This window comes from Pan troglodytes, chromosome 7 (genome assembly GCF_028858775.2).
Source record: "Pan troglodytes isolate AG18354 chromosome 7, NHGRI_mPanTro3-v2.0_pri, whole genome shotgun sequence".
Taxonomy (NCBI): Eukaryota; Metazoa; Chordata; class Mammalia; order Primates; family Hominidae; genus Pan; species Pan troglodytes.
In genome coordinates, this window is record NC_072405.2 from 48,269,783 (window position 1) to 48,294,824 (window position 25,042).

General features: G+C 43.5%; 1 protein-coding gene across 1 annotated transcript in view; it reads left to right on the top strand.

Annotated features, from left to right (window-relative positions):
• The window catches only part of IDO2 (indoleamine 2,3-dioxygenase 2), a 53,649-nt gene that overhangs the window by 8,781 nt on the left and 19,826 nt on the right, over positions 1 to 25,042 (top strand). The window contains exons 4-8 of the mRNA XM_054656458.1: positions 7,558 to 7,677; positions 11,140 to 11,258; positions 14,004 to 14,018; positions 16,362 to 16,461; positions 18,218 to 18,335. Of these exons, the coding sequence (XP_054512433.1) occupies positions 7,558 to 7,677; positions 11,140 to 11,258; positions 14,004 to 14,018; positions 16,362 to 16,461; positions 18,218 to 18,335 (472 nt within the window). The remainder of the gene's footprint in view (positions 1 to 7,557; positions 7,678 to 11,139; positions 11,259 to 14,003; positions 14,019 to 16,361; positions 16,462 to 18,217; positions 18,336 to 25,042) is intronic.

Here is a 25,042-nt window from a genome sequence, read left to right on the forward strand (position 1 = left end):
ATGATCCCTCTGAAGAATCTGGGCAAAGTCAAATGGAAACCTGGAAAGGATTCACTATTCTAGATACTATTAAAAGCATTCATGATTCATGGAGGACGTCAAAATAAAAACATTAATAGGAGTTTGCAAGAAGTCAACCCTCATGGATGACTTTGAGGGGTTCAAGACTTGAGCAGAGGAAGTCACTGCAGATGTCGCAGAAATAGTATGAGAACTAAAATTAGAAGTGGAATCTGATTTTATAACTGAGTTGCTGCAATCTTACAATTGAACTTTTCTTTTCTTTTTTTTTTTTTGAGACAGAGTTTCGTTCTTATTGCCCAAGCTGGAGTGCAGTGGCGCAATCTTGGCTTACTGCAGGCTCTGCCTCCCTGGTTCAAGCAAGTCTCCTGCCTCAGCCTCCCGAGTTCCTAGGATTATAGGTGCCTGCCACCGTGCCCACCTAATTTTTTGTATTTTTAGTAGAGATCGGGTTTTGCCATGTTGGCCAGGCTGGTCTCAAACTCCTGGCATCAGGTGATCCAGCCACCTTGGCCTCCCAAAGTGCTGGGATTACAGGCGTGAGCCAACACCCCGGCTGCATGATTGAACTTTAAGAGATAAGTTGCTTCTTATGGAGCAAAGAAAGTAGTTGCACAACACAGAATTTACTCGTGGTGAAAATACTGTGTTTGAGCTGCTGTTGAAATGTTGTTGAACATTGTTGAAATGATAAAAAAAAATTAGAATGTTCCATAAACATAGTTGATAAAACATCAGCAGGGTTTAAGAGGATTAACTGCAATTTTAAAAGAAGTTCTACTGGGTGCCGAGTGTGGTGGCTCACGCCAGCACTTTGGGAAGCCGAGGCAGGCGGATCACTTGAGGTTGAGTTTGAGACCAGCTTGGCCAACATGATGAAACACCACTACCTCTACTAAAAATACAAAAATTAGCTGGTCATGGTGGCAGGCTCCTGTGATCCCAGCTACTTGGGAGGCTGAAGCAGGAGAATTGCTTTAACCTGGGAGGCAGAGGTTGCAGTGAGTCAAGATCTCGCCACTGCACTCTGGCCTGGGTAACAGAGCAAGTCTCCATCTCAAAAAAAAAAAAAAAAAAAAAAAAAAAAAAAAAAAAAAAAAAAAAAAAAAGTTCTACTGGGGAAAAAATGCTAACAAACAGATTGCATGCATGCAATGGATAAATCTTTTGTGAAAGGAAGAGTCAATTGATGTGGCAAACGGCCTTGTTTTGTTAAGCCACCCCAACCTTCAGCAACCAACATCCTGAACAGTAAGTAGCCATCAGCATCAAAGCAGGGCTCTCCACCAGCAAAGAGATTATGACTCACTGAAGGCTCAGATGATCATTAGCATATTTTAGCAATAAAGTACTTTATAATTAAGGTATAAAGTACTTTGTAATGTACACTGTTTTTCTAGACATAATGCTATTGCACACTTTATAGTGTGAACATAACTTTTACATGCACTGGGAAGCCAAGAAATGTGTGCGATTTGCTTTATTGGGATAGTCACTTTATTGTGGTGGTCTGGAATTGAGCCCTGACTATCTCCAAAGTATGCCTGTACATACTGGGGTTGAACAATAAGTAAATAGATGGTGGATGATGTTTCACTGTGAGTGAAGGAAGTTATAGATTAGCAAGGGGTAGGAGGGAAAGCTAGAATTAATACATGCCACTGGATTAGAGTTGGAGACATCAGTATGAAGTCATGTTTTGTTTAATATTTATAAATATATAAGAATGCATAATACTACTTACATATGCCTATATAATGAGTTATATGTATTTATATACACACACACACGTTTCCTAGATCTATCCACTGCAAGGATCTAGAATTAGTGACATCCCAGTAGCAATGAGCAAACCCACTGCCCAGATAAATATCCTTCTCCAATAACAGGAGCCTGGTCTTCTTGAAGAAATAGCTGATAATTTCCTTTCCTTAGGAAAGAAAAATGTAAGTATGTAAGAAATACTGTGAAACAATGAAATCAGTAAATTTATGGTAATTATAATCATTGATAATGTGACTGTGAAATAAGAAAATAATTTATAAAATATTATAATAGCATTCTAATGGTGCATTGTGTGTAGGTATATATTCTTGTGACCAAGTTGTGTTAAAATGATACAGCTAAACTCCATATTTCTTTTTAACAAAACTTGGGACATAGTGGAGTGAGAGTTGTAAAATGAAAATCATGGGTTTTCTTGTTTTTCGTTTTCTTCTTTTTTTTTTTTCTGAGATGGAGTCTCGCTCTGTCTCCTAGGCTGGGGTGTAGTGGCACAATCTCGGTTCACTGCAACCTCCACTTCCCGGGTTCAAGCGATTCTCCTGCCTCAGCCTCCCGAGTAGTTGGTATTACAGGTTCCTGCCACCATGCCCAGCTAATTTTTTATATTTTTGGTAGAGACTGGGTTTCACCAAAATCAGGCTGGTCTTGAATTCCTGACCTCAAGTGATCTACCTGCCTTGGCCTCTCAAAGTGTTGGGATTACAGGTGTGAGACACTGTGCCCAGCCAAAATAATGTTTGTATTGGTGTGCTATGCCAGATTATAAAACAAATGAACCAGAAAAATAATATACAGTTAACAGCAAAGTAAGATTTGTCCTATCAGTTTTCATGGCATGTTATAAAACCACAGAAATTCTGACCAGATGGCATCAGGGCAGCAATAAACAAGGGAACCAAAAACTTAATAGAGGACCTACATACAGACCCATGTGTGTATGGAATACATACTAAACATATGACAGGGTGAAACGTTGGGAACACGATGGTAAAAACATGAATAGTAATCCATACATAGAGTTGGCACATAGCACAATGATTAACTGGCTCTGCTCTTTTCACCACAAACAAAAATAAATTCATTCAAGATGGATACAAACTTAAATGTCAAAATCAAAAATGTTTCATCTGTTGGAAGAAAATGTAGGAGAGTATCTTTATGTACTGGGATAAAGGAAGAATTTTCTAGGGCCCGGCACGGTGGCTCACGCCTGTAATCCCAGCACTTTGGGAGGCCGAGGTGGGTGGATCACCTGAGATCAGGAGTTTGAGATCATCCTGGCCAACATGGTGAAACCCCATCTCTACTGAAAATACACAAAATTGGCTGGGCACCGTGGCTCACACCTGAAATCCCAGTACTTTGGGAGGCCCATGTGGGCAGATCGATCACAAAGTCAAGAGATCGAGACCATCCTGGCCAATATGGTGAAAACTCATCTCTACTAAAAATACAAAAATTAGCTGGGCGTGGTGGCACGCACCTGTAGTCCCATCTACTTGGGAGGCTGAGGCAGGAGAATAGCTTGAACCCGGGAGGCAGAGGTTGCAGTGAACCGAGATTGCACGACGGCACTCCAGCCTGGTGACCTGGTGACTGAGGGAGACTCCGTCTAAAACAAAACAAAACAAAACAAAAACACAAAATTAGCTGGGTGTGGTGGCATGAGCCTGTAATCTCAGCTACTTGGGAGGCTGAGGCAGGAGAATCACTTGAACCCAGGAGGCAGAGGTTGCAGTGAGCCGAGATCGTGCCATCATGCCACTGCACTCCAGCCTGGGAAACAGAGAAAGACTCCGTCTCAAAAAAAAAAATAAAGATTTTTCTAATATGGCACAACATTGGAGTTTTGTTTTTTGTTTTGTGACGGAGTCTCACTCTGTCGCCCAGGATGGAGTGCATTGGCGTGATCTTGGCTCACTGAAAGCTCCACCTCCTGGGTTCACGCCATTCAACATTGGAGTATTTTTATGACATACTTGATATCCTTAAAACAGGACCTCTGTTCATCAAAACAGGCCAAAAGACAATGAAAAGCCAAGCTACAAACTGAGAGAAGATATTATCACACATATAAATGAAAAGAAGATTTGTATCCTGAATATACAAAATCTTGTAAATTGATTGGAAAAACAACCAAATAAAAAACAATGTTCAACAGACATTTTGTGGAATAGAAGACACAAGTTCCCAATATATCATCTGAAAAATGCAAGCTATCATTAATAGTCAAGAAAATGAAAGTTAAAACCATAATGGGATAGCATTTTATAACCATACAACTGAAAAATGCTTAAAGTCTGGCATGAACAGGTATTGGCAGGAATATAAAACACCTGAATCTTTTATTCACTGTGGGTACAACCTCTCTCAAAAACTGCTTGTCATTATCTGGCAATGTTGAAAATATAAATCCTATTAAGAACTTCCTTCTTGTGTATATAAATACCTTAGAGCTTCCTAGGCCTGTGCACCCAGAAAGGTATGAAAGTATCGTTTATCATAGCAAAAAAACATAAAATAACTGTGAAAATAAATAAACTGCAGATGCATCCAGTAATGATGAATGTCAAAGCCATAATGGTGATGAGAAAAGGAAATCATAGAATATCCTGTATTCAGTATAATTCTATTATGTTAAGTTCAAAAGCATTCAAACTAAATAATCAATATATTTTGAGATGGTGTCTCACTTTGTCCTCCAGGATGGAGTGCAGTGGGACCATCCTGGCTCACTGAAACCTCCATCTCCCAGGTTCAGGCTATTCCCCTGCCTCTGCCTCCCAAGTAGTTGGGACTACAGGTGTGCACCACCACACCTGGCTAATTTTTGTATTTTTATAGAGATGGGATTTCACCATGTTGGCCGCTTGTCTCAAACTCCTGACCTCAAGTGATCTGCCTGTCTCAGCCTCCCAAAATGCTGGGATTACAGGTGTGAGTCACTGTGCCTGGCCAATAATATATTGTTCAGTGATCGTACATATATGAATTTTGAAGGATATATAAATAGTGAGGAAATAACAAATACAAAATTCAACAAATAGATACTCTCGAGGAGCAAGCAGGATATTACAATCAATGAGAGGTACACAGAGGGTTGCAAAAATTTTGGTCAAGTTCTATTTCTTAAGCTGAGTGATGAGTAAATAAGTGTTTACTTATGTCTACTCTTTAGGTTTTAAATAGATATTACATGTGTTTAATTTATATTCACGGTGTATAAATTCATGAAATGATTCTAATAAATAGGAAGTTATAAGATGCATTTCAAAGTGTTCAGCAGAAAATAGTGCAAACATGTTGCGCTGAATCATGTTGCAGATTCTAAAGAAATGTTCACAATGGTTCTGAGAAGCTCCTCAAACTGCATTTTTGCTTTTAGAGGGAAAATCACATATTTGGCCCTCCCAAACTGAGGCCAGAGACTGTCAAAATGTTAGTTGAGTAGCATTAAGAAAAGCATTGAAGGTAGAGTACCTTTCCGTTGTTATGGAAACCCACAAATTAGTATTTCTGTTTTTAGTCCGATATTATTTCTATTAATTCATAGACTTTTAATACACCTGTCATCAGGGACAAATAATTTTGTGCTCATGTCCTCAAAGTCATTTACAATTCAGAACAAATTGACTTAGAAATAAAATGTGATTAATATTTTTTATTTATTTGTGAGAAAAGTATTGAGATTTTCTAATAGTGTATCTTTCAAATGTGTCTAGATATAACAAAAATAATTATATAACACTCAAAATAAATTATTAAACAACAATGAACTAAAAAAAATTTTAGAACATTTATATGAAAGATTAAGATCCATAATACAAAATGTATTCTATGAAATCAGTAAGATGAATGATTGATGGGGAAAGATGGGCAAATAATATAAGTAGTTAAGACAGTGAAAGATATTTGAATTGATGATAAACGGCAAAAATGCTCAATCTCAAGAGTAAAACAAAAATGCCAATGAAAACAATGAACTACCTGGTTTTGGCTAAGAGAGTGTCAATAAATTTAAAATGTACTTAATAAATAACTGCTGTTATAATGCTCACCTGGTTCCTGTTAAAAAGCAACATCTCAAGGCCGGGCATGAGTAAGCCTAGCACTTTGGGAGGCCAAGGTGGGAGGATTGTTCCAACCCAGAAGTTTGAGTTTGAGACTAACCTGGGCAACATAGTGAGACCCCCATCCCTACAAACAATTTTAAAATTAGCCAGATGCAGTGGCACATGCCTGTAGTCCCAGGTACTCAGGAGGCTGAGGCAGGAGGATTGCTTGAGCCCAGAAGTTCAAAGCTGCAGTGAGCTATGATTGCTGTACTGCACTCCAGCCAGGGTAACACAGCAAGATCCTGTCTCTAAAACAAAACAAAACGAAACAAAACAAGTAACATCTCAACAGTACTCCCTCCTTCCAGCTGTGCCTCCCCTGCAAGCCTAGGGCACATTCTAGTTGTGATTCTGAAAGCCAATTTTATTTTTATTTTTAATTTTTGTGGGCACATAGTCGGTGTATACATTTATGGGGTACATGAGATGTTTTGATACAGGCATGCAACATGTAATAATCACATCAGAGTAAACGGGGTGTTTGTCACCTCAAGCATTTATCCTTTCTTTGTGTTACAAACAATCCAATTACACTTTCAGTTATTTTTAAATGTACAATGTTATTGTAGCCTCCTGTTGTGCTATCAAACACCAGCTCTTATTCATTCTATCTAGCTGTATTTTAGAACCCTTGGGGATGGTGAATGAGAGCTCATTTTTGGGAGGAAGAAGTGCGCAGTCTGGCCATGGGGAGGACAGCAGGTGAAGGACCAGCCTGAGGATACCCCCAACCTCAACCCGGGCCTGCGCTGGAGGAGCCCCAGCTCTGCGCCCACGTGGCGGTGCCTGGAGATTAAAAGGACAACAAAAACACCCCCTGCCGCCCTCCTTTCTGGCGCTTCGGACCCGGGAGGGGACCACCCGGGAAGATCCAGATCAGTCTGTGTCTAGAGCTGGGGAGTGGGCTGGGGCGAGGGGAAGAGGCGAGCAGAGGGGACGCGCCTGGAAGCCGAATTCAGAGGCCGCTGCTGTCAGGCAGGGCAGCCCCGGGCAGCGCGGAGAAACTGCTGATACTTGTTTACCAAGTGTTGCTTTCAACCATGATGCTGCCTTTACGCGTCACAGTGATGCTGTGTCTTCCCCATTATGGCAACAGGGCTATAGGCATGGAGGGCGGGGGTGGAGGGGGTGTGAAAAGCCCCAGGCAGCGTCAGGGGTTGTGCTCCTGCTCCTGTTTGATAGAGAGAGGAACACCCACCGCACAGGGCTGTTGCAGGGTCAGCGATAGCAAGCAGGCCACAGTGTTTGGATAAGACAGGCTTGTAAAAGTTGCCATGCAAGACTCCTAGGAAATTAGTCCGTTCGGTCCTGGGAGTTAAGTATCCTACAACATTCCAGCCAAGCAGTGGCTTCAGGGATGGAGACGGGAGGCTGCCACAGCCATGGGGACAAACTGTGGGCTCGGGTGGGCGGTTAGGTTCTTCCTGAGCAAAGTCGTGTGGACCACCTCCTATACTGCAGGGTCCTGGGTCTGGGGATAAATGGGTGTGTGTGCGGGCTCTTTGTACCTTCATTAAAATATAACCCATTGCCTTCCACCCAAAGGTCCCTTCACATCCCAGGTCCCCGGCCCCCGTTCCCTCCCCTGTCCCCGTTCCCATCCCTCCTCTGACGGCATTTGGACTTTCATGAACAGATGCCCCTGCTGAGCTGCCAGTTCCTGAAGGGTCACCGGGAGCAGCGCCTGGCCCACCTGGTCCTGAGCTTCCTCACCATGGGTTATGTCTGGCAGGAAGGAGAGGCGCAGCCTGCAGAGGTGAGGGCCAGAGAGCAGCTTCTCCTGTTACCTGGCAGGTTACCTGCGCCTGGAGTAACGTGCTCCCTGCTTGGTGCTACCCTGTTTTCCTGGAAAATGGGTACTTTCTTCTTCTCGATGGGCATCAGTTTAAGCAACGATGAAGGGCTCATTTATTATTTATTATTATTATTTTTTTTATTTTATTTTGAGCCAGTCTCACTCTGTCACTCAGGCTGGAGGGCAGTGGGGTGATCTTGGCTCACTGCAACCTCCCCTTCCAGGTTCAAGCAATTCTCCTGCCTCAGCCTTTCTTGTAGCTGGGACTACAGGCACCCACCACCACACCTGGCTAATTTTTGTATTTTTAGTAGAGATGGGTTTCACCATGTTGCCCAGGCTGGTCTTGAACTCTTGACCTCAGGTAATCTGCCTGCCTGGGCTTCCCAGAGTGCTGGGATTATAGGCGTGAGCCACTGCGTTCAGCCTGAAGGGCCATTAAATGAAGGATTTTTTAATTTTAATTTTTCTGACTAAGAGCTAATTTGTTTTTTAAACTGATAGCTATTTCTTCCTTTTATAAGCTTTTGAATGTTTGTTTGTTTGTTTTTTGGCACTCTCTTCCAAGAATGTTTGAAGAGCTGCATTTGAAGGCAGATTGCTTTTTTGCTTTAAAACAGGGTCGCACCATGTTGCCCAGGCTGGAGTGCAGTGGTGCAATCATAGCTCACTGCAGCCTCAACTCCTCCCAGGCTCAAGCGACCCTCCCACCTCAGCCTCCTGAGAAGCTGGGGCTACCAGCATGTACCGCCACACCCAGCTAATGTTAAAAATTTTTTGTAGAGATGAGGGTCTTGCTGTTTTGCCCAGGCTGATCTTAAACTCCTGGCCTCAAGTGATCCTCCTGCCTTTGCCTCCTGTGCTGGGATTACAGGCGTGAGCCACCATGCCGGGCCTGAAGACAGACTCTGAGAATTCATAAAAACCTCACAGCATTTTGTACTCTTATGTATATAAATTATCTAGGTTGCTCTTCATAATCCTGTAAAGTAACGAGAGCCATACCGGCCCATTTTACAACTGAAAAGCACAGACACTTATTTCCTTAATCAAGGTCAGACAGCAAATTAGTGGAAAAGCCAAGGCCAGAACCCAGGTCTTCTGATTTTACTAGTGCAGCCTTCTTTCCCCAGGGGACACATTGACATTTACAACACTCATCTTTATTTTTTTTTTAATACTGCTTTCTATCCAGCCAATTATTAGTCTGTCATTTAATAATTCATCCAAATCTCTTCTGAATCATTGCATAACTTTGTACAGTTTCCACCCACAGTGTCTTTTACTTTTATTTTTAGAAGTAACTGTTTTTAAAAGTTACTGTTATTTTTAAAAGTGTGCCTTCCCCAGAAATCAGGGAGTTACCCATGTCCTAGAACTCCACGGTGAAGAGAACAGCCTGTGCCCATTGTGTTTGCCTGATTGATCCTACCTCTTGTCTCTCGGGGAAACACAGGAGACTCAGGGAAGAGGAAAAGTGTAGAGTCATTGCAGCCTTGTTATTTGTCAGTGCATCTCTTTTCTTTTTCTTTTTCTTTTTCTTTTTTTGATACAGAGTTTCACTCTTGTCGCCCAGGCTAGAGTGCAGTGGCGTGATCTCGGCTCACTGCAACCTCGGCTTCCTGGGTCCAAGGGATTCTCCTGCCTCAGCCTCCTGAGTAGCTGGGATTACAGGCACCTGCCGCCATGGCCAGCTAATTTTTTTTGCATTTTTAGTAGAGATGGGTTTCACCATGTTGGCCAGGCTGATCTCGAACTCCTGACCTCAGGTGATCCACCCACCTGAGCCTCCCAAAATGCTGCGATTACAGGCATGGGCCCCAGCACCCGGCCAGTGCATTGCATTTTTTTTTTTTTTTTTTTCGAGACGGAGTCTCACTCTGTCACCCAGGCTGGAGTGCAGTGGCATGATCTTGGCTCACTGCAAGCTCCGCCTCCCAGGTTCACGCCAGTCTCCTATCTCAGCCTCCCAAGTAACTGGGACTACAGGCGCCCACCACAACGCCTGGCTAATTTTTATATTTTTAGTAGAGACGGGGTTTCACCATGTTAGCCAGGATGGTCTCGATCTCTTGACCTCGTGATCTGCCCGCCTTCGCCTCCCAAAGTGCTAGGATTACAGGCGTGAGCCACCGTGCCCGGCGTGCATTTTTAAAAGTGTGTCTGATGCTGAAAAGTTTGAAGTCTAGGCACGTCCCAGTGGGTCCTCTTTATACCATCCCCTCTGCAAACCATTATCCTAAATTGGAGTTTGGGGGAGAGAAGAGTGATAGTGGAAAGAAGTCTCTACCTCCCAGCTGTGCCCTGGTAGTTCCAGGGGACCGGGAGGCTCCCCACACCCACCACCCCGCCTCAGATCACCTTTCACTTTCTTTGTTTCTCCTCCCTTGACTTTTCAGCTCAGAAAGTACCTGGCTTTCCAATGCCTTCTGAGGAAAGTTTACCCGAGGTTCACATGGCAAGACTCATTAAAGCTCTTTATTGTTTTCCACCTGAGAAAAAATTCAAGGGAAAAATGAACGCAAAAGCAGGGCATTCTTAATGGATATTTTACCTTAAGGAGAAATGAAAATGGAGATGGAAGAGGGGGCACAAGGATGCGGTTTGAATCTAGACTTGTTCAGCCTTTACCTCCGATAGAGAACCTCATGCAGCTTTTCTGGACTTGTGGCTGATAAAGCGCCGTGGAGGGTTCCTTGGATAAAAAAGGTTGAAGGGGGTCTGTCCTGTGGTGGCTTACTTGAAGGTATTACTGGGTTTGACTTATGGAGTAAGAGACGGAGTCAGTTTCCCCACAGGCTGAGGCAGTCTGTCCTCATGCTTTTCTAGGGCACTGTGGTCTCCCAGGCTCATACCTAGGTGCACACACAGGTTTCTGCATCTAGCTTTGTATCTCTATGAGTCGGTCAATCAATAAATCTATCTATCATCTGTCTATCGATCTATCATCTATCTATCTAGCTAGCTATCATCTATGTATCTATCATCTCTCTCTCTCTATATGTGTGTATATATGTGTATATACATATATATATATTTCTATCCATCCATCTACTTACCTATCTATCAAAATTTTTTTCCGTTGATAATCTTCTCGGGCCCCAGTTTATGTTTAATTGTTTTGGTAATGCCTTTCTTTGCACAGTCAGTTTACAGAGGTTATTTTATATTCTATATGTATGTGTGCTCCAGCGTTGTAATTTTCACATATATTGCACCGTGTACTCATAAGCAGTATTTCCACTGGGTCATTAACAGAAAGATATGTGTGCGGCATATGAATGTGCATCACTCAGGTAATTCAAGCTTGGTTCCCAGGTCATTTCTGTACCACAGGATTGCTGAAATAAAAGACAACCATGGTTATTTCCTCTGCTGCAAGCTTTCTAGAATATGCTATTTGTCTGGATTTATATCTGAAAGGTCCTGCCAAGGAATCTTGCCCTTCCATTTGTCGAAGTCTCCAGGAACTTGGGGCTCCCTCCTATCCTGGTCCACTCAGACTTGGTGCTGACGAACTGGACCAAAAAAGATCCAGACGGGTAAGGAAGGAAGAGAATGCTTTGAATTTCCATAACTTTCCCCCAGGAAACACCCAGGCTTTTTTTTATAATTAGGGAAGTTCATATTTATGGTCTGCCGTATGGTTCCAAAGAAGGGGTGAGCTTGACCAAAATTCAAATATCACAGGCCCCAGAAGTTTCCTCTTAATCCATTCTGAACACATTGGCTCAGACCATTTTGTCTTGTTTGTTTCCACATGACGTGTGAATTTCTCAACCTGACCTTCAAGCTCCTGCAAAATCAGCTTTTATTTGTTGTTTCTCTTCAAACTGTTTATTCCCTAAGATGCCCTCCATTCATATCAGGTTAAAACCAGTTGGCTTTGATAAGTAATCATATAATGATCAGAAGAGAATGATTATGGATGAATTCAGAGCAGATGCTCCAGGTGGGTTGGATTGAGAATTTGATTAATAATTCCATCTATTCCACCAAAGTCACATCATTCCTTTGACTGTTGGGCTGGGAATAGGGGCATTTGTCTACAGAAGGAATAGCATGAGATTTTAACAAACAAGAAATTCAACAAATAGATTTAGACAGATGATCTGAAATGTTAAATTTTCCTTTCACCTTAATTTTTGCAGCCAAATTTATTTCAGCTCTAGATGAAAGAGACAGCACTTTCTTTTGTGGCTGACTACAACAGCTGAAGATTCACTGAGGTTTGATATGAGGAAGAACTTCCTCAGCCATGAGATTGCCAGAGGCGATGATGGGAATCTACTTAAAAGGGTTACATATTTAGTAGACAGCCTAGATTTTAAGACTAATTTATGTGCCCCGGCCGGGCCCGGTGGCTCACCCCTGTAATCCCGGCACTTTGGGAGGCTGAGGCAGGTGAATCACCTGAGGTCAGGAGTTGAAGACCAGCCTGGCCAACATGGTGAAACCCCGTCTCTACTAAAAATACAAAAAAATTAGCCTGGCATGGTGGCACATACCTGTAATGCCAGCTACTCGGGAGGCTGAGGCAGGAGAATTGCTTGAACGAAGGAAGTAGAGTTTGCAGTGAGTGAAATCATGCCATTGCACTCCAGCCTAGGTGACAAACTCTGTCTCAAAAGAAAAAAAAATTATGTGCCCCATTGGAAGAAGTGAGATTCGGCCATCTCATCTCTCTCGGGAGCTCTGAGCCCTGGAGTTTTATGTTTTCTGCAATTATGAATTGTGATCCTTGATTAATTATGCTTTAATAATAAAATGGGTGACTACTGAAAGCTGCTGAATCTGGGTAAGAATTTGGATGAAAAAAATAATAAATATATGTGCGTAATTTATTCTGCTCAAGGTACTGAATATTGAATAAGCTGGATTTATTACTCAAAGAGAAAGACAGAATAAGAGAAGGTTGAAGGGAAAAATGACTGTACTAGAATGGTAGTCAAAAATGCAACAACAGGCAGGTGCAGCGGCTCACGCCTATAATCCCAGCACATTGGGAGGCCCAGGTGGGCAGGTCACCTGAGATCAGGAGTTTGAGACCAGCGTGGCCAACATGGCCAAACCCCCTCTCTATTAAAAATACAAAAATTAGCCAGGTGTGGCAGTGGGTGCCTGCAATCCCAGCTACTCAGGAGGCTGAGGCAGGAGAATCACTTGAACCTGGGAGGCAGAGGTTGCAGTGAGCTAAGACTGCACCACTGCACTCCAGCCTGGGCGACAGAGTGAGATCCTATCTCAAAAACAAACAAAACAAAACAAAACAATAACAAAAAAGCTATTAATAGTTTCCTAGGGAGTAAGAGTGAAGGGCTAGTTTAATTCCAGAGATGCGGACACAGTCCTGGGTCTCACCAGTTATTCTGCTTGGTAATTATCTTTTGAAGCCTTTTAATATGCCTAACACAGAGCTAAGTGCTATGAAGAAATGAAAGAAATAGAAGCAAAGTACTCCCCATGTGGTTAAATAACAAGACACTACATGACAAATGTCAAAGAGTGACTCAAACAATATGTCCTTTAGAATTTCAGAGAAATGACATCAATGCAGGCTTTACAAGTCAGTAAAAATCTTGGTGATGAGGCAGAACTTGATGTAAGGCAAATCCTAAAAGTTGAGTAGGAATCAACTAGCTAGAATAAAATGTGGGGTTGTGGTAAATACAAAAATGTAAGATGAGTGAAATAACTTATTTATTTATTTATTTATTTATTTATTTTCAGAGACGGAGTCTCCCTCTGTCTCCCAGGCTGGAGTGCAGTGGCATGATCTCGGCTCACTGCAACCTCTGCCTCCTGGGTTTGAGCAATTCTCCTGCCTCAGCCTCCTGAGTAGCTGGGATTGCAGGCACCTACCACCACACCCGACTAATTTTTGTATTTTTAGAGAGATGGGGTTTTACCACGTTGGTCAGGCTGGTATCGAATCCTCGACCTCATAATCCACCTGCCTCAGCCTTCCAAAGTGCTAGGATTACAGGCATGAGCCACTGCGCCCAGCCTAATAATATATTAAGATGGCCACAGGCCAAATATTCTGGGGCTGGGATGTGAGTGGAAATGTCGCTCACCCTTTATCACATAGCACCCCATAGTCCAGCCACAACTTGCAGAATTCAAAGTAAGTGTGGATGTGTGTGTGTCTGCAGTGCCTTGCACACAAGTGTGCATGCCTGTGGACATGTGACCCTAGAAGTTATTAATATATCTGGTTTACAAACTGAATTGTTCTTTTATTTTTTTTCTCTCTTGGTGGTCATCAATAACTGAAATTGGGCTAGATTCCTGGAAATTGGGTAAGTTCTCAGAAATCATTTACGCACTTTAGAATCCAGGCCAAATTTAAAATCTTACAATAAAACAAAGAACAAAGCATGCTAAATTATATGTATAGTATAATATCAACCATATAAAATGCATAAAAAATATACTAGAAGGAAATGTGCCTAAAATTCACAGTCTAAAAATTAACAGTGATTGCCTCTTCCTTGTATAGATAAGGGATTTTTTTTTACTGTATTTTCCAGTCTGTACATAATAAAACAAGTAATGTGCAATGCAAACAAAACAAAATGAAACTTTATCAAATTTCAGTAACTCTTTGAAGTTTAATTTTTTTTTTGAGACTGAGTCTTATTCTGTTGCCCAGGTTGGAGTGCAGTGGTGTGATCTCAGCTCACTGCAACCTCTGCCTCTGGGTTCAAGGGATTCTCCTGCCTCAGCCTCCCGAGTACCTGAGATTACAGGCACCCACAACCACACCTGGCTAATTTTTGTATTTTTAGTTGAGACAGCGTTTCACTATGTTGGCCAGGCAGGTCTTGAACTCCTGACCTCAGGTGATCCACCCGCCTTGGCCTCCCAAAGTGCTGGGATTGCAGGCGTGAGCCACTGCACCCAGTTGAAGTTTAATAGTGTGAAAAAAATATTTCTCATCTCACTATATCTTCTATGGGAGGCCAGATTGCAGATTGGCTACAGAAAAATCCCTTCAAAAGACCTTGTTATTACATAGACTGGAGCTCATGGGGCAGGTCTGGTCCACACATCCTTAGGCTCCGCTTCTCCTGGAAAACAAAAATAGCCTCTGATCCAGTGTTGCCTCTCCCATCACCAAACCTCAGCTTCTATCGCCAAACTCATCAAATAAGAGTGTCCAGTAGAAAAACTGGGCAGATGGGGGCACAGAAGGTGAAGACATCATTTCCCAAGCTAATGTTGCTGCTGGAACAATGTAAGTCTTGACTTTGTCTTGGTTTGGTTTGGTTTGACATTGGTTTGTTTTTCATCTTTGTCTCATGCTTAAAATATGAAGGGCAAATATGATCCATAGAGTTAAGGTTTTAGGTTTTGTAGATGTTTTACTCCATTTAAATGACAGCAGATCATTTAGAAATGATTCCTTTGTAACAGCCTTCCAGATCCCATTCGATTGTACAGCATTGAGACAGATAGATAGATAGATAGATAGATAGATAGATGGAATTTGGCCCTGTGTTCCCACCCATATCTCATGTCAAATTGTAACCCCCACATGTCAGGAGAGGGATCCAGTGGGAGGTGACAGGATCATGGGGTTGGATTTCCCCAATGCTATTCTCATGATAGTGAGTGAGTTCTCACAACATCTCATTATTATTATTATTATTATTATTATTATTGCAACAGAGTCTCACTCTATCACCCAGGCTGGAGTGCAGTGGCGTCATCTCGGCTCGCTGCAACCTCTTGCCTCAGTCTCTTGCGTAGCTGGGATTACAGGCATGCCCCGTCACGCCCAGCTAATTTTTGTATTTTTAGTAGAGACGGAGTTTCACCATGTTGGCCAGGCTGATCTCGAACTCCTGACCTCAGGTAATCTGCCTACCTCGCTCTCCCAAAGTGCTGGAATTACAGGCGTGAGCCACTGTGCCTGGCCAGTTCTCACAAGATCTGATGGTTTAAAAGTGTGGCACTTCCCCCACCTCCTGCCGCCATGTAAGATGCTTGCTTACCCTTCCACCATGATTGAAAAGTTTCATGAGGCCTCCTAGCCACGCTTCCTGGTAAGCCTAAGGATCTCTGAGTCAATTACACCTCGTTTCTTTATAAATTACCCAGTCTCAGGTAGTTCTTTATAGCAGTGTAAGAACGAACTAATACACATATAAACGGATTAGAGGCAGCACTGGCCTGAGTTGTGAAACTCTTCCCAGCCTGGTCCTGCGATTAGCTGGCTATATGACCTTGGACAAGCTGCTTTGCTTCTCTGGACCATGGTTTCATACCTGCAAAAAAAAGAGCATGGACTTAGCTGTTGCCTGGGTCTCTCTAGCCCTGTGGAGAATCAGCTACATCTCTTACTAGGAACTTCTCATTCAGCCAGTTATTCCACTGCAGAGATGGTCCAGGACCATCAGAGCCATGCTAGACATTGGGAGGCTGCCTGTCAGGTGAACATGAAATTGAACTTATCTCTTCTCTTTCCTCCCTGAATGTTGCTGAAGGTAGATGCCCATCCTCAGGGCTGTCTTATGGAGAGGAAAAAGTTGTGCAGTGATTCCACCCTGCAGTTATCTAACTCGGCAGGGACCTCTGGGCAGTGAGTACTCACGGTACAGTCTCCACACCTCTAATCATGTGCTCCTCTCCTTCCCAAGGAACCTGGAGACCATCATCTCATTTCCTGGGGGAGAGAGCCTGCATGGTTTTATACTGGTGACTGCTTTGGTGGAGAAAGCAGCAGTGCCTGGGATAAAGGTATCTTCTCACTTGATAGCACCTTTTCTTTTTAAATGAGCTTGAGCTTTACTTCCCACTCAGTGCCTTTCCTGCAGTGGATTTCTCAATACGAATGAATATAGACCTTGTCCTGCTTAGTTCAAGTCTGAGAGAAGAGATCTAAGCTCTAGGCCACCATATTTGCTCCCTTTTCTCAATTCCTATAAAACTTGGAATGGACCTTTTGTCCATTCAACAAACAGGCATTGGTTTGGGCAATGGGAAATTAGATCGAACAAGACAGACATTTTCCCAGCCCTGACAGAAGCTTATGATGGATACAGTGGATGAAGATGGATTAACGTGGATTACAGGTGTGAGCCACTGCACCAGGCCTCAAACTGGAAATTCTTCAGGAGTCAGACAGGTACCAGGAAGGCTGGATAGAAGACAAAAGACAGTGATGCAGCCTGTGATCAACTACAGCGTTAATGCCTTGCCTAAAAATATTTCAGTTAGATTTCTGCCTTCTCTCTGTCACTCAGGCCAGAGTGCAATGGCGTGGTTTTAGCTCACTGCAATCTCCACCTCCCAGGTTCAAGCGATTCTCCTCCCTCAGCCTCCTAAGTAGTGCACGCCACCATGCCTGGCTAATTTTTGTATTTTTAGTAGAGACAGGGTTTCACCATGTTGGTCAGGCTGGCCTCGAACTCCTGACCTAGTGATCCGCTTGCCTCAGCCTCCCAAAGTGCTGGGATTACAGGTGTGAGCCACCCTGCCCAGCCAACACTACCTCCCTTGATAAGCATATGTTGAGCACCTACTGGTCCTCAATAGGGTGACCCATTGCTGGTATATTATAGCGCTTTCTTTCTCTCTCAGTAGTTAAACTCCATGGTTACTTTAGTTCTCATCCATGTGTTTAGTCCATTAGAAGATACAGAGTCAAATATCAGCCTTCCAAGTGTAGTTCAGATGAAGTAGAGACTCAAGGAAGACAAGGAAGTCTTCCCAGCAGAGGGGATTCTAGAGCTGGGGGCTCTGTAGAATCTCTCTGTGTATTAGTCCATTTTCACACTGTTATAAACATACTACCTGAGACTGGGTAATTTATAAAGGAAAGAAGTTTAATTGACTCATAGTTCTGCATGGATGGGGAGGCCTCAGGAAACTTACAACCATGGAGGAAAGTGAAGGGGAAGCAAGAACCTCTTCACGAGGCAGCAGGAGAGAGAGAGAGCAAAGCGGGGAGCTGCCAAACACTTTTATACAATCAGATTTTGTGAAAACTCTCCCTCATATCATGAGAACAGTATGGGAGAGCCCACCCCCATAATTCAATCACCTCCCACCAGGTCCCTCCATCAGCCTGTGGGGATTACCATCCAAGATGAGATTTGGGTGGGGACACAGATTTCAACACAGATTTAAATCTGACTTTATATGAGAGCTTCGGAGCAAGGATGCCCCAGTTGGAGATGCAGTAGAACTGATCATAACATGTGACAAATCCGAGAGAAGAAGAGTAAAATAATAGTACTCAGGCCCTTGGGAGGTGCAAGAAGTAACAGCCAGATGAAATTCCAGAAACACTTACCTAGGGGTCTGTCTGGGAGGTCCCCAGGGAGCTTCTGGCTGTCAGGCCGACCCCACAGTGGATCTAGCTTAGGACGTTCCGAGGAAGCTCTGACAAACTGTCCGGTCCTCCCCTGGGTTCCCACAGTATGAGGCTTACTCTGCCTGCATGGACTTTAAGGGAGTGCTAATAAGTTGTGTACATGAATCTCATCCCTAGGCTCTTGTTCAGGCCACGAATGCTATCTTGCAGCCCAACCAGGAGGCCCTGCTCCAAGCCCTGCAGCGACTGAGACTGTCTATTCAGGACATCACCAAAACCTTAGGACAGATGCATGGTAAGATGCTTCCGAAGCTCCTGAAGGATCCCCCAGGGGTCCTGGGCTCTGCTTAGGGGAAGAGGGCCTGGAGACCAGGCATGTTCTGAAGGGGGTGATAATACATTCATCCACCAGATGACGCTGGTGGACTATCTTTGTTTTAGGTTAAAACACGTATTATCTTGGAGAGCTATTGTCACAGCTTTGTATTCTCCCTCTCCTTTATATTCTCCCATGATTAAGGTGGTTTCCCTTCTGCAGTGGCCAGATATTTCTTAGGCATGTTGAGGTCTTGCCTGAAGCTTGAGAGGAGGGGATGGGATGCACAGTAATGTTGATCGCGCGTGCCCCATCCTGCAGTGTTAGGTACTGCAGAGCAGGTTGTCTACACTCTGTAATGCCCCTTTTATTCTAACCCCCTGTGTTGGTTCCTGAGATGTCTGACCTTGGTTTTAAGCCTTGTCTAATGGATGGCCTGTGTTCCCTTTCTGTAGCTAGGGCAGGCTGAGTTGTCAAAGGTAGGAAAGTTGTCAGAATCAACATGGAGTCACTTGTGTTGAAGAAAAATTTTTAAAACTTGACAAATAGAGCTGGGGAAGGCTACAAAGAGAGAGCTCCCGTGTATAAATGCCTGATAACAAAATCTTTTCCAAAGGACTGAAAAAATCACCACCTTGCACAAAGGCCATCACAACCTTACATACACAAAAAAATACTTACACAACAACATCTGCCCAGCAACTGCCTTTCCAGCATCGGCCTTGTGCCACCCTTTTTATTGATGCTCATAGCCAAGGTTAATGATCTCAAAAGTTATGTAATTGTCCTCATTTTTCCTTTAAAAACCTTTGTCTTCCTTTATCTTTCTGAATACCCACATGGTTTGTTATGGCACACGTATTCCCATTGCAATGCCCTATTCCACAATAAATATCGGTTTCCATTAGGGAGCCTCTCCCTGTTAATCTGCTTAACACAGGCATGGTCAATTATGGGGCGCAACCTTCCTGGACCGGTTACATCTTATTCTGGTTACTGCATTCAGTTTCCAGCATCTGGAAGGCTCCTCAAATTCTTCTCTCAGAGGAATCTGAAGAATGTATGTGCTTAGGAGGATGTGAGAGAGGGGTGTGGTTTCTTAACAAGAGAATATCAGAGTCTAAGTATCATTTTCCCTGAATCTTGCTTCCCTGTAGGAAAGAAAGATTCTGGGAAAAGAGAGTGTTTACAAGAAGCAGGACTGGAGGGAGGGAGAAAGACGCTAGGTACTGCCAAGCTTTATTATCTTGTATTAAAAAAGTAAATATAATTTGTCATCCCAGCCTCTCAGCATTAGTAGAAATCTATCTGAAGTCACAGGATTAGGTATTATCCACTTCCTGGTTTTATAGTTTATATTTGTATTTTCTCTATTTCCTTGAATTTTAATTTTAAAGCCCTCATGATCACATCAGTAGGTCTTCTGCCAAACAGCTCCCTTAAGTTGTATGGTGGCTTTGCCAAGCTGAAATGAGATGAGATGTGTTTTAGCTTTGCCAAGAAAGCCTGAGTCCATCACTTAGGATATCAAGGCTATTAGGGAGATAGTGCAGGTGTCTTCAGATCACATGGATGAGCAAAAGGAAGCAATTTTGGAAGATTATGAGAAACCTTCCACCAGGTCCCAGTGTACGTAGCAGTAAGATGGTGCATGCAGTGTCTAACTGTCACAGGCTTTCCTAGGGCTCACTTTCAGACTCACTTCGTTTTTTTTTTTTGTGTGTGTGAGACGGAGTCTCACTCTGTCGCCCAGGCTGGAGTGCAGTGCCACTGCAACCTCTACCTCCCGGGTTCAAGTGATTCTCTTGGCTCAGTCTCCCTAGTAGCTGGGATTATAGGCATGCACCACCATGCCCGGCTAATTTTTGTATTTTTAGTAGAGATGGGGTTTCGCCATGTTGGCCAGGCTGGTCTCGAACTCCTGACCTCAGGTGATCTGCCTACCTTGACCTCCCAAAGTGCTGGGATTACAGCCGTGAGCCACTGCGCCCAGCTCAGACTCACTTCTTAGGCCCAGGCCAACCCACTGTGTTCTCCTGCTCAGCCTCTGCAGGAGGTCTCATCGTCTAAGGAGGTCCCAGGGCTACCGCCCTTGTTTTCTCAAAAGGCACATTTTCCCACACAGACATAATTTCGTTTCAGTGTTTTACTCCTAGTCACATTCATCTATATGGAGAAATAGCTGAATGGATTGGACTGTGTTTTCTAAAGATGGCCCTGTGCCATCCTGCACGCTCCTCCACAGCGTGGCCTGGGTATTCCTTTCGACCAGGGGTGGACTCTGTGCCCCTACTTGTGATGTACATGTTGCCAATAGAATGTAGTATAGGGGATAGCACAGACTTCTGAGGCAAGACTAGAAGAGGTGACGCAGGTTTAACCTTGTGTCCTGAGCCACTAGGTGAAAAGTCCACCTACCCTGAGATCACTCTGCTGTGCAAACGACACAGGCAAACCACATCAAAGAGCCATGTGTGGGTTCTCCAGTTGGCTTCTGCCCAGGAGTGAAGGTGCCTTCAGATGGTTCTAGGCTCCCATCCCAACTTATGTCCTGTCTTGAAGTCTTCCCAACTGGGGCACCAGCCACTGTGGAGCAGAGACAAGCCATTGCCATCTTGTCCTGCCCAGATTCCCCATCAACAGAATATAGTGGTTTTTTCACAACCCTATGTTTGGAGTGGTTTCTATGCAGCAATAGTAACCACAAGAAATAAAGTTACAAAAATAGTAACACACACTAGAACCGCAAGATTTAAGGAATCACCTGAATGCTCCAGTCATTGTCTCTGGTTTGTAATGATAAACTTTCTTCTGCGTGATAAATAGAGCTTGGCTGGACTTTTTCCCTCTGCTTCCATTCCCCAAAATGGAGCGTACCAAACAATTGCTTCTTTCAGAGCCCAGCTTTAGCAAGAGTCATGAGCTCTAATCCCTTCATCCATAAATACTTCCTTTCCAGGCACGTAGAGCCCTTCACACTCAGGGCTGAGTAGAAAATGCCTGTTGCAGACTGCAGTGGCGTTTTGGAGAGCCACCCTCCTGGTACCTGAGTCACTAGTCCTTTGCCCAGCTTTTCTCAGTTTTGTAAAGTGCTCACTTCTGAGTGGAAGACAGAACCAGCCCGGTCTATTTTCATAATCTGCCCCCATAAGGCAGAAGTCCACACGGTACTGGAAACATAACCCTATCTATGTCAGTCTGCCGCTGCCTGCCGCCTGTCAACCGTGTGTGTCTGCATCCAGTCCTTCTTTGGAGCTGGTTTCCAGAGACTCAGCCAGATCTGAGCTTTCTGACTCATTGGAAGGTTAAACTATTTTCAGACTTTCAAGTGTTGAGATTATTAAGACATGTGTTTTTTTTTTCTTCTTTTTTTGGCATGCTTACTGATCGCCCCTGTTCTCTAGGAAGTAATGTTCTTCTTGGACAAGGTGAAGGATATTTTTCTCCCCAAGAAGCCATGGAAATGTTTGCCTTTATTTACTTCCAAATTAACAGAATTTCCAGCTTTTGCTTGACCCATCGGCGCATTGGCAGCGTTAAGAATTTTTTCTTTTAGCAGTAATGAGGAGTTGAAGGGTTTCTTCCTAACCATTTAATGTATGCGTTTAAATCAGGTTTCTTTTTGAGTAAATTGGGGCTAAGCTGTAGTGTGAACTTCTGCTACTGTTCCTTTCTCATTAGTTCACTTGATTTCATGGAAGGAATTTTCCATCTCAGCCTGTGAACTTATTTTGTCTAAACTCAATTGGAAAGTAATTAACACTCAGATTCTTCTTTAATAAATTCTATATGATAATAAAATCATACAAACATCTCTTTATTTTTCTTTTTGACCTAGAAAAGATGTTCACAGGCCAGACCTGGTGGCTGAAGCCTGTAATCCCAGCACACTGAGAGGAAGAGGCGGGTGGATCACATGAGGTCAGTCCGAGGGCAGGGTAGCCAACGTGGTGAAACCCCATCTCCAGTAAAAACACAAAAATTAGCTGGGCATGGTGGCACATGCCTGTAATCCCAGCTACTCAGGAGGCTGAGGCAGGAGAATCACTTGAACCTGGGAGATGGAAGTTGCAGTGAGCCTAGATCCTGCCACTGCACTCCAGCCTGGGCGACAGAGTGAGACTCTGTCCCCAAAAAAATAAATAAATAAAAGATGTTCACAATATATTGTTAAGTGAAAAAAGCAGGCTACATAACTTGCATAATATGAGTGCATTTTAATAAAAATATACATATTTAGCAAAATAAAAGGACAAATGGTATTTATTAAAATATTTACATTGATTATTTCAACACAGAGGATGATAGTTGATTTTGCTTAACTTCTTCCCTCCTTCTTTTCAATTTGAATTTTCTATAATGAAGATTGTTTCTTTTTCTTTCTTTCTTTTTTTTTTTTGAGATGGAGTTTAGCTCTTGTTGCCCAGGCTGGGGTGCAATGGTGCCATCTCGGCTCACCACAACCTCTGCGTCCCAGGTTTAAGTGATTCTTCTGCCTCAGCCTCCCGAGTAGCTGGGATTATAGGCGTGTGCCACCACACCCGGCTGATTTTGTATTTTTAGTAGAGACGGGGTTTCTCCATGTTGGTCAGGCTGGTCTCGAACTCCTGACCTTAGGTGATCTGCCCACCTCGGCCTCCCAAAGTGCTGGCATTACAGGAGTGAGCCACCGCGCCTGGACTGATTATTTTTTAAATAGGGTTAGAAAGTGAGGAAGTTACTAAACTCCGATTAGCCCAAATATGCCCCAGAGGGTCCTTCTGGCAGAGTAAATGCCTTGGTTCAGCCTGAATCTGGGAAATTGTTCCTACGGTTCAGCCTGAATCTGGGAAATTGTTCCTACCTTATAAACTGGAGTATCCTTCAGAAATGACATTTACTCAAACTTCCTTTTAGGCAGACTGCATAATAGCAATTTTTAATATTAACCATTTAAAAAAAACCTTCAGATTAATTAACACCAAAAGAATAATTGGGAAAATACAACTCCTCACTTTAAAAAAGAAACAACCAAAGTAAATACTAAAAAATTATATGATGTTATATTATCTAAGCTTAGTTTACTGCAAAGATCAAGAGCACACTACTAGTTGACGGCCTCTATTCACACTGTTCACAGCCCTCGCTCGCTTCTCCAGCCATTCACTCACTCATGCAAAAGGTCTGTACACACAATGATGCCTGATGGTATAATAGGAACCTTAACATTTCAATTAAAAGGCAAAATGAGGACACTTACCATCAGCCTATAAAATTATCCTTATTCTTATTCTTCTTCTCCTCCTCCCTCTCCTCCTCCTCCTCCTCCTCTTCCTCTTCTTCTTCTTCTTTTTTTTTTTTTTTTGAGATGGAGTCTTGCTCTGTTGCCCAGGCTGGAGTGCAGTGGCGTGATCTCGGCTCACTGCAACCTCTGCCTCCCAGGTTCAAGCAATTCTCCTGCCTCAGCCTCCCAAGTAACTGGGATTACAGGTGCATGCCACGACGCCCGGATAATTTTTTGTACTTTTACTAGGGATGGGGTTTCACCATGTTGGCCAGGCTAGTCTCTAACTCCTGACCTCAAGTGATCCACCTGCCTCGGCCTCCCAAAGTGCTGGGTGTGGGCGGCAAGCCACCCAGGTGCCAAGGCAAGAGACAGAGGGCACAAGCTGTTCCAGTATAATGAGGAAAATATACAGAATAAGAATAGTTATACTAGAAATAGATTATAGATATGATTACATATGAATATCATTCTTCATTAGTTTGTAGCACTACTCTTTATTCCAGTATTATAATAATCTTTGCTCTACAATTACAACCTAGGAAAAACCAGGCCATAAAGAGATAGGAGCTAAAGGGACAGGGTGAGAAGTGACCAGAAGACAAGAGTGTGAGCCTTCTGTTATGCCCGGACAGGGCCACTAGAGGGCTCCTTGGTCTAGCGGTAACGCCAGCGTCTGGGAAGATGCCTGTCGCCTAACGGACCGTGGCCTAGCGGTAGCGTCAGTGCCTAGAAAAGGCACTCTTTTTAAATATACTTTTTATTTTTGTTTAATCTTCCCTGATTTCCTATAGATCTGAGATATGTCATGCTTATTTTCATTGCTATATAAAAATCTCAATAAACTTTATATCTAAGAGTAAAAAAAGAAAAAAGAAAAGAAAAGAAAAGGCGCTCGTTACTTAGCAGACTGGGAAAGGGAGTCTCCCTTTCTCCAGGGGAGTTAGAGAAGACTCTGCTCCACCACCTCTTGTGGAGGGCCTGACATGAGTCAGGCCTGCCTGCAGTCATCTGGAGGCCTAACCGTCTCCCTGTGATGCTGTACTTCAGCGGTCACGCTCCTAGTCCTGAACACCTGGCTCCGCCTTTTAGACAGCAGTAGCAGAATTAGTGAAAGTACTAAAAGTCTTTGAAATGCAGAAGTAATGGCGTAAGCTGTCACCTCTCTCTCTCCGCCTCAGCTGCCAAACAGGGAAGGGTCCCCTGTCCAGTGGACACGTGACTTGCGTGACCTTACCTGTCATTGGAGACGACTCATACTCCTTACCCTGCCCCTTGCCTTGTATCTAATAAATAACAGCTCAATCTGGCATTTGGGGCCACTACCGGTCTCCGCATCTTGGTGGTAGTGGTCCCCCGGGCCCAGCCGTCTTTTATTCTATCTCTTTGTCTTGTGTCTTTATTTCTACGATCTCTTGTCTCC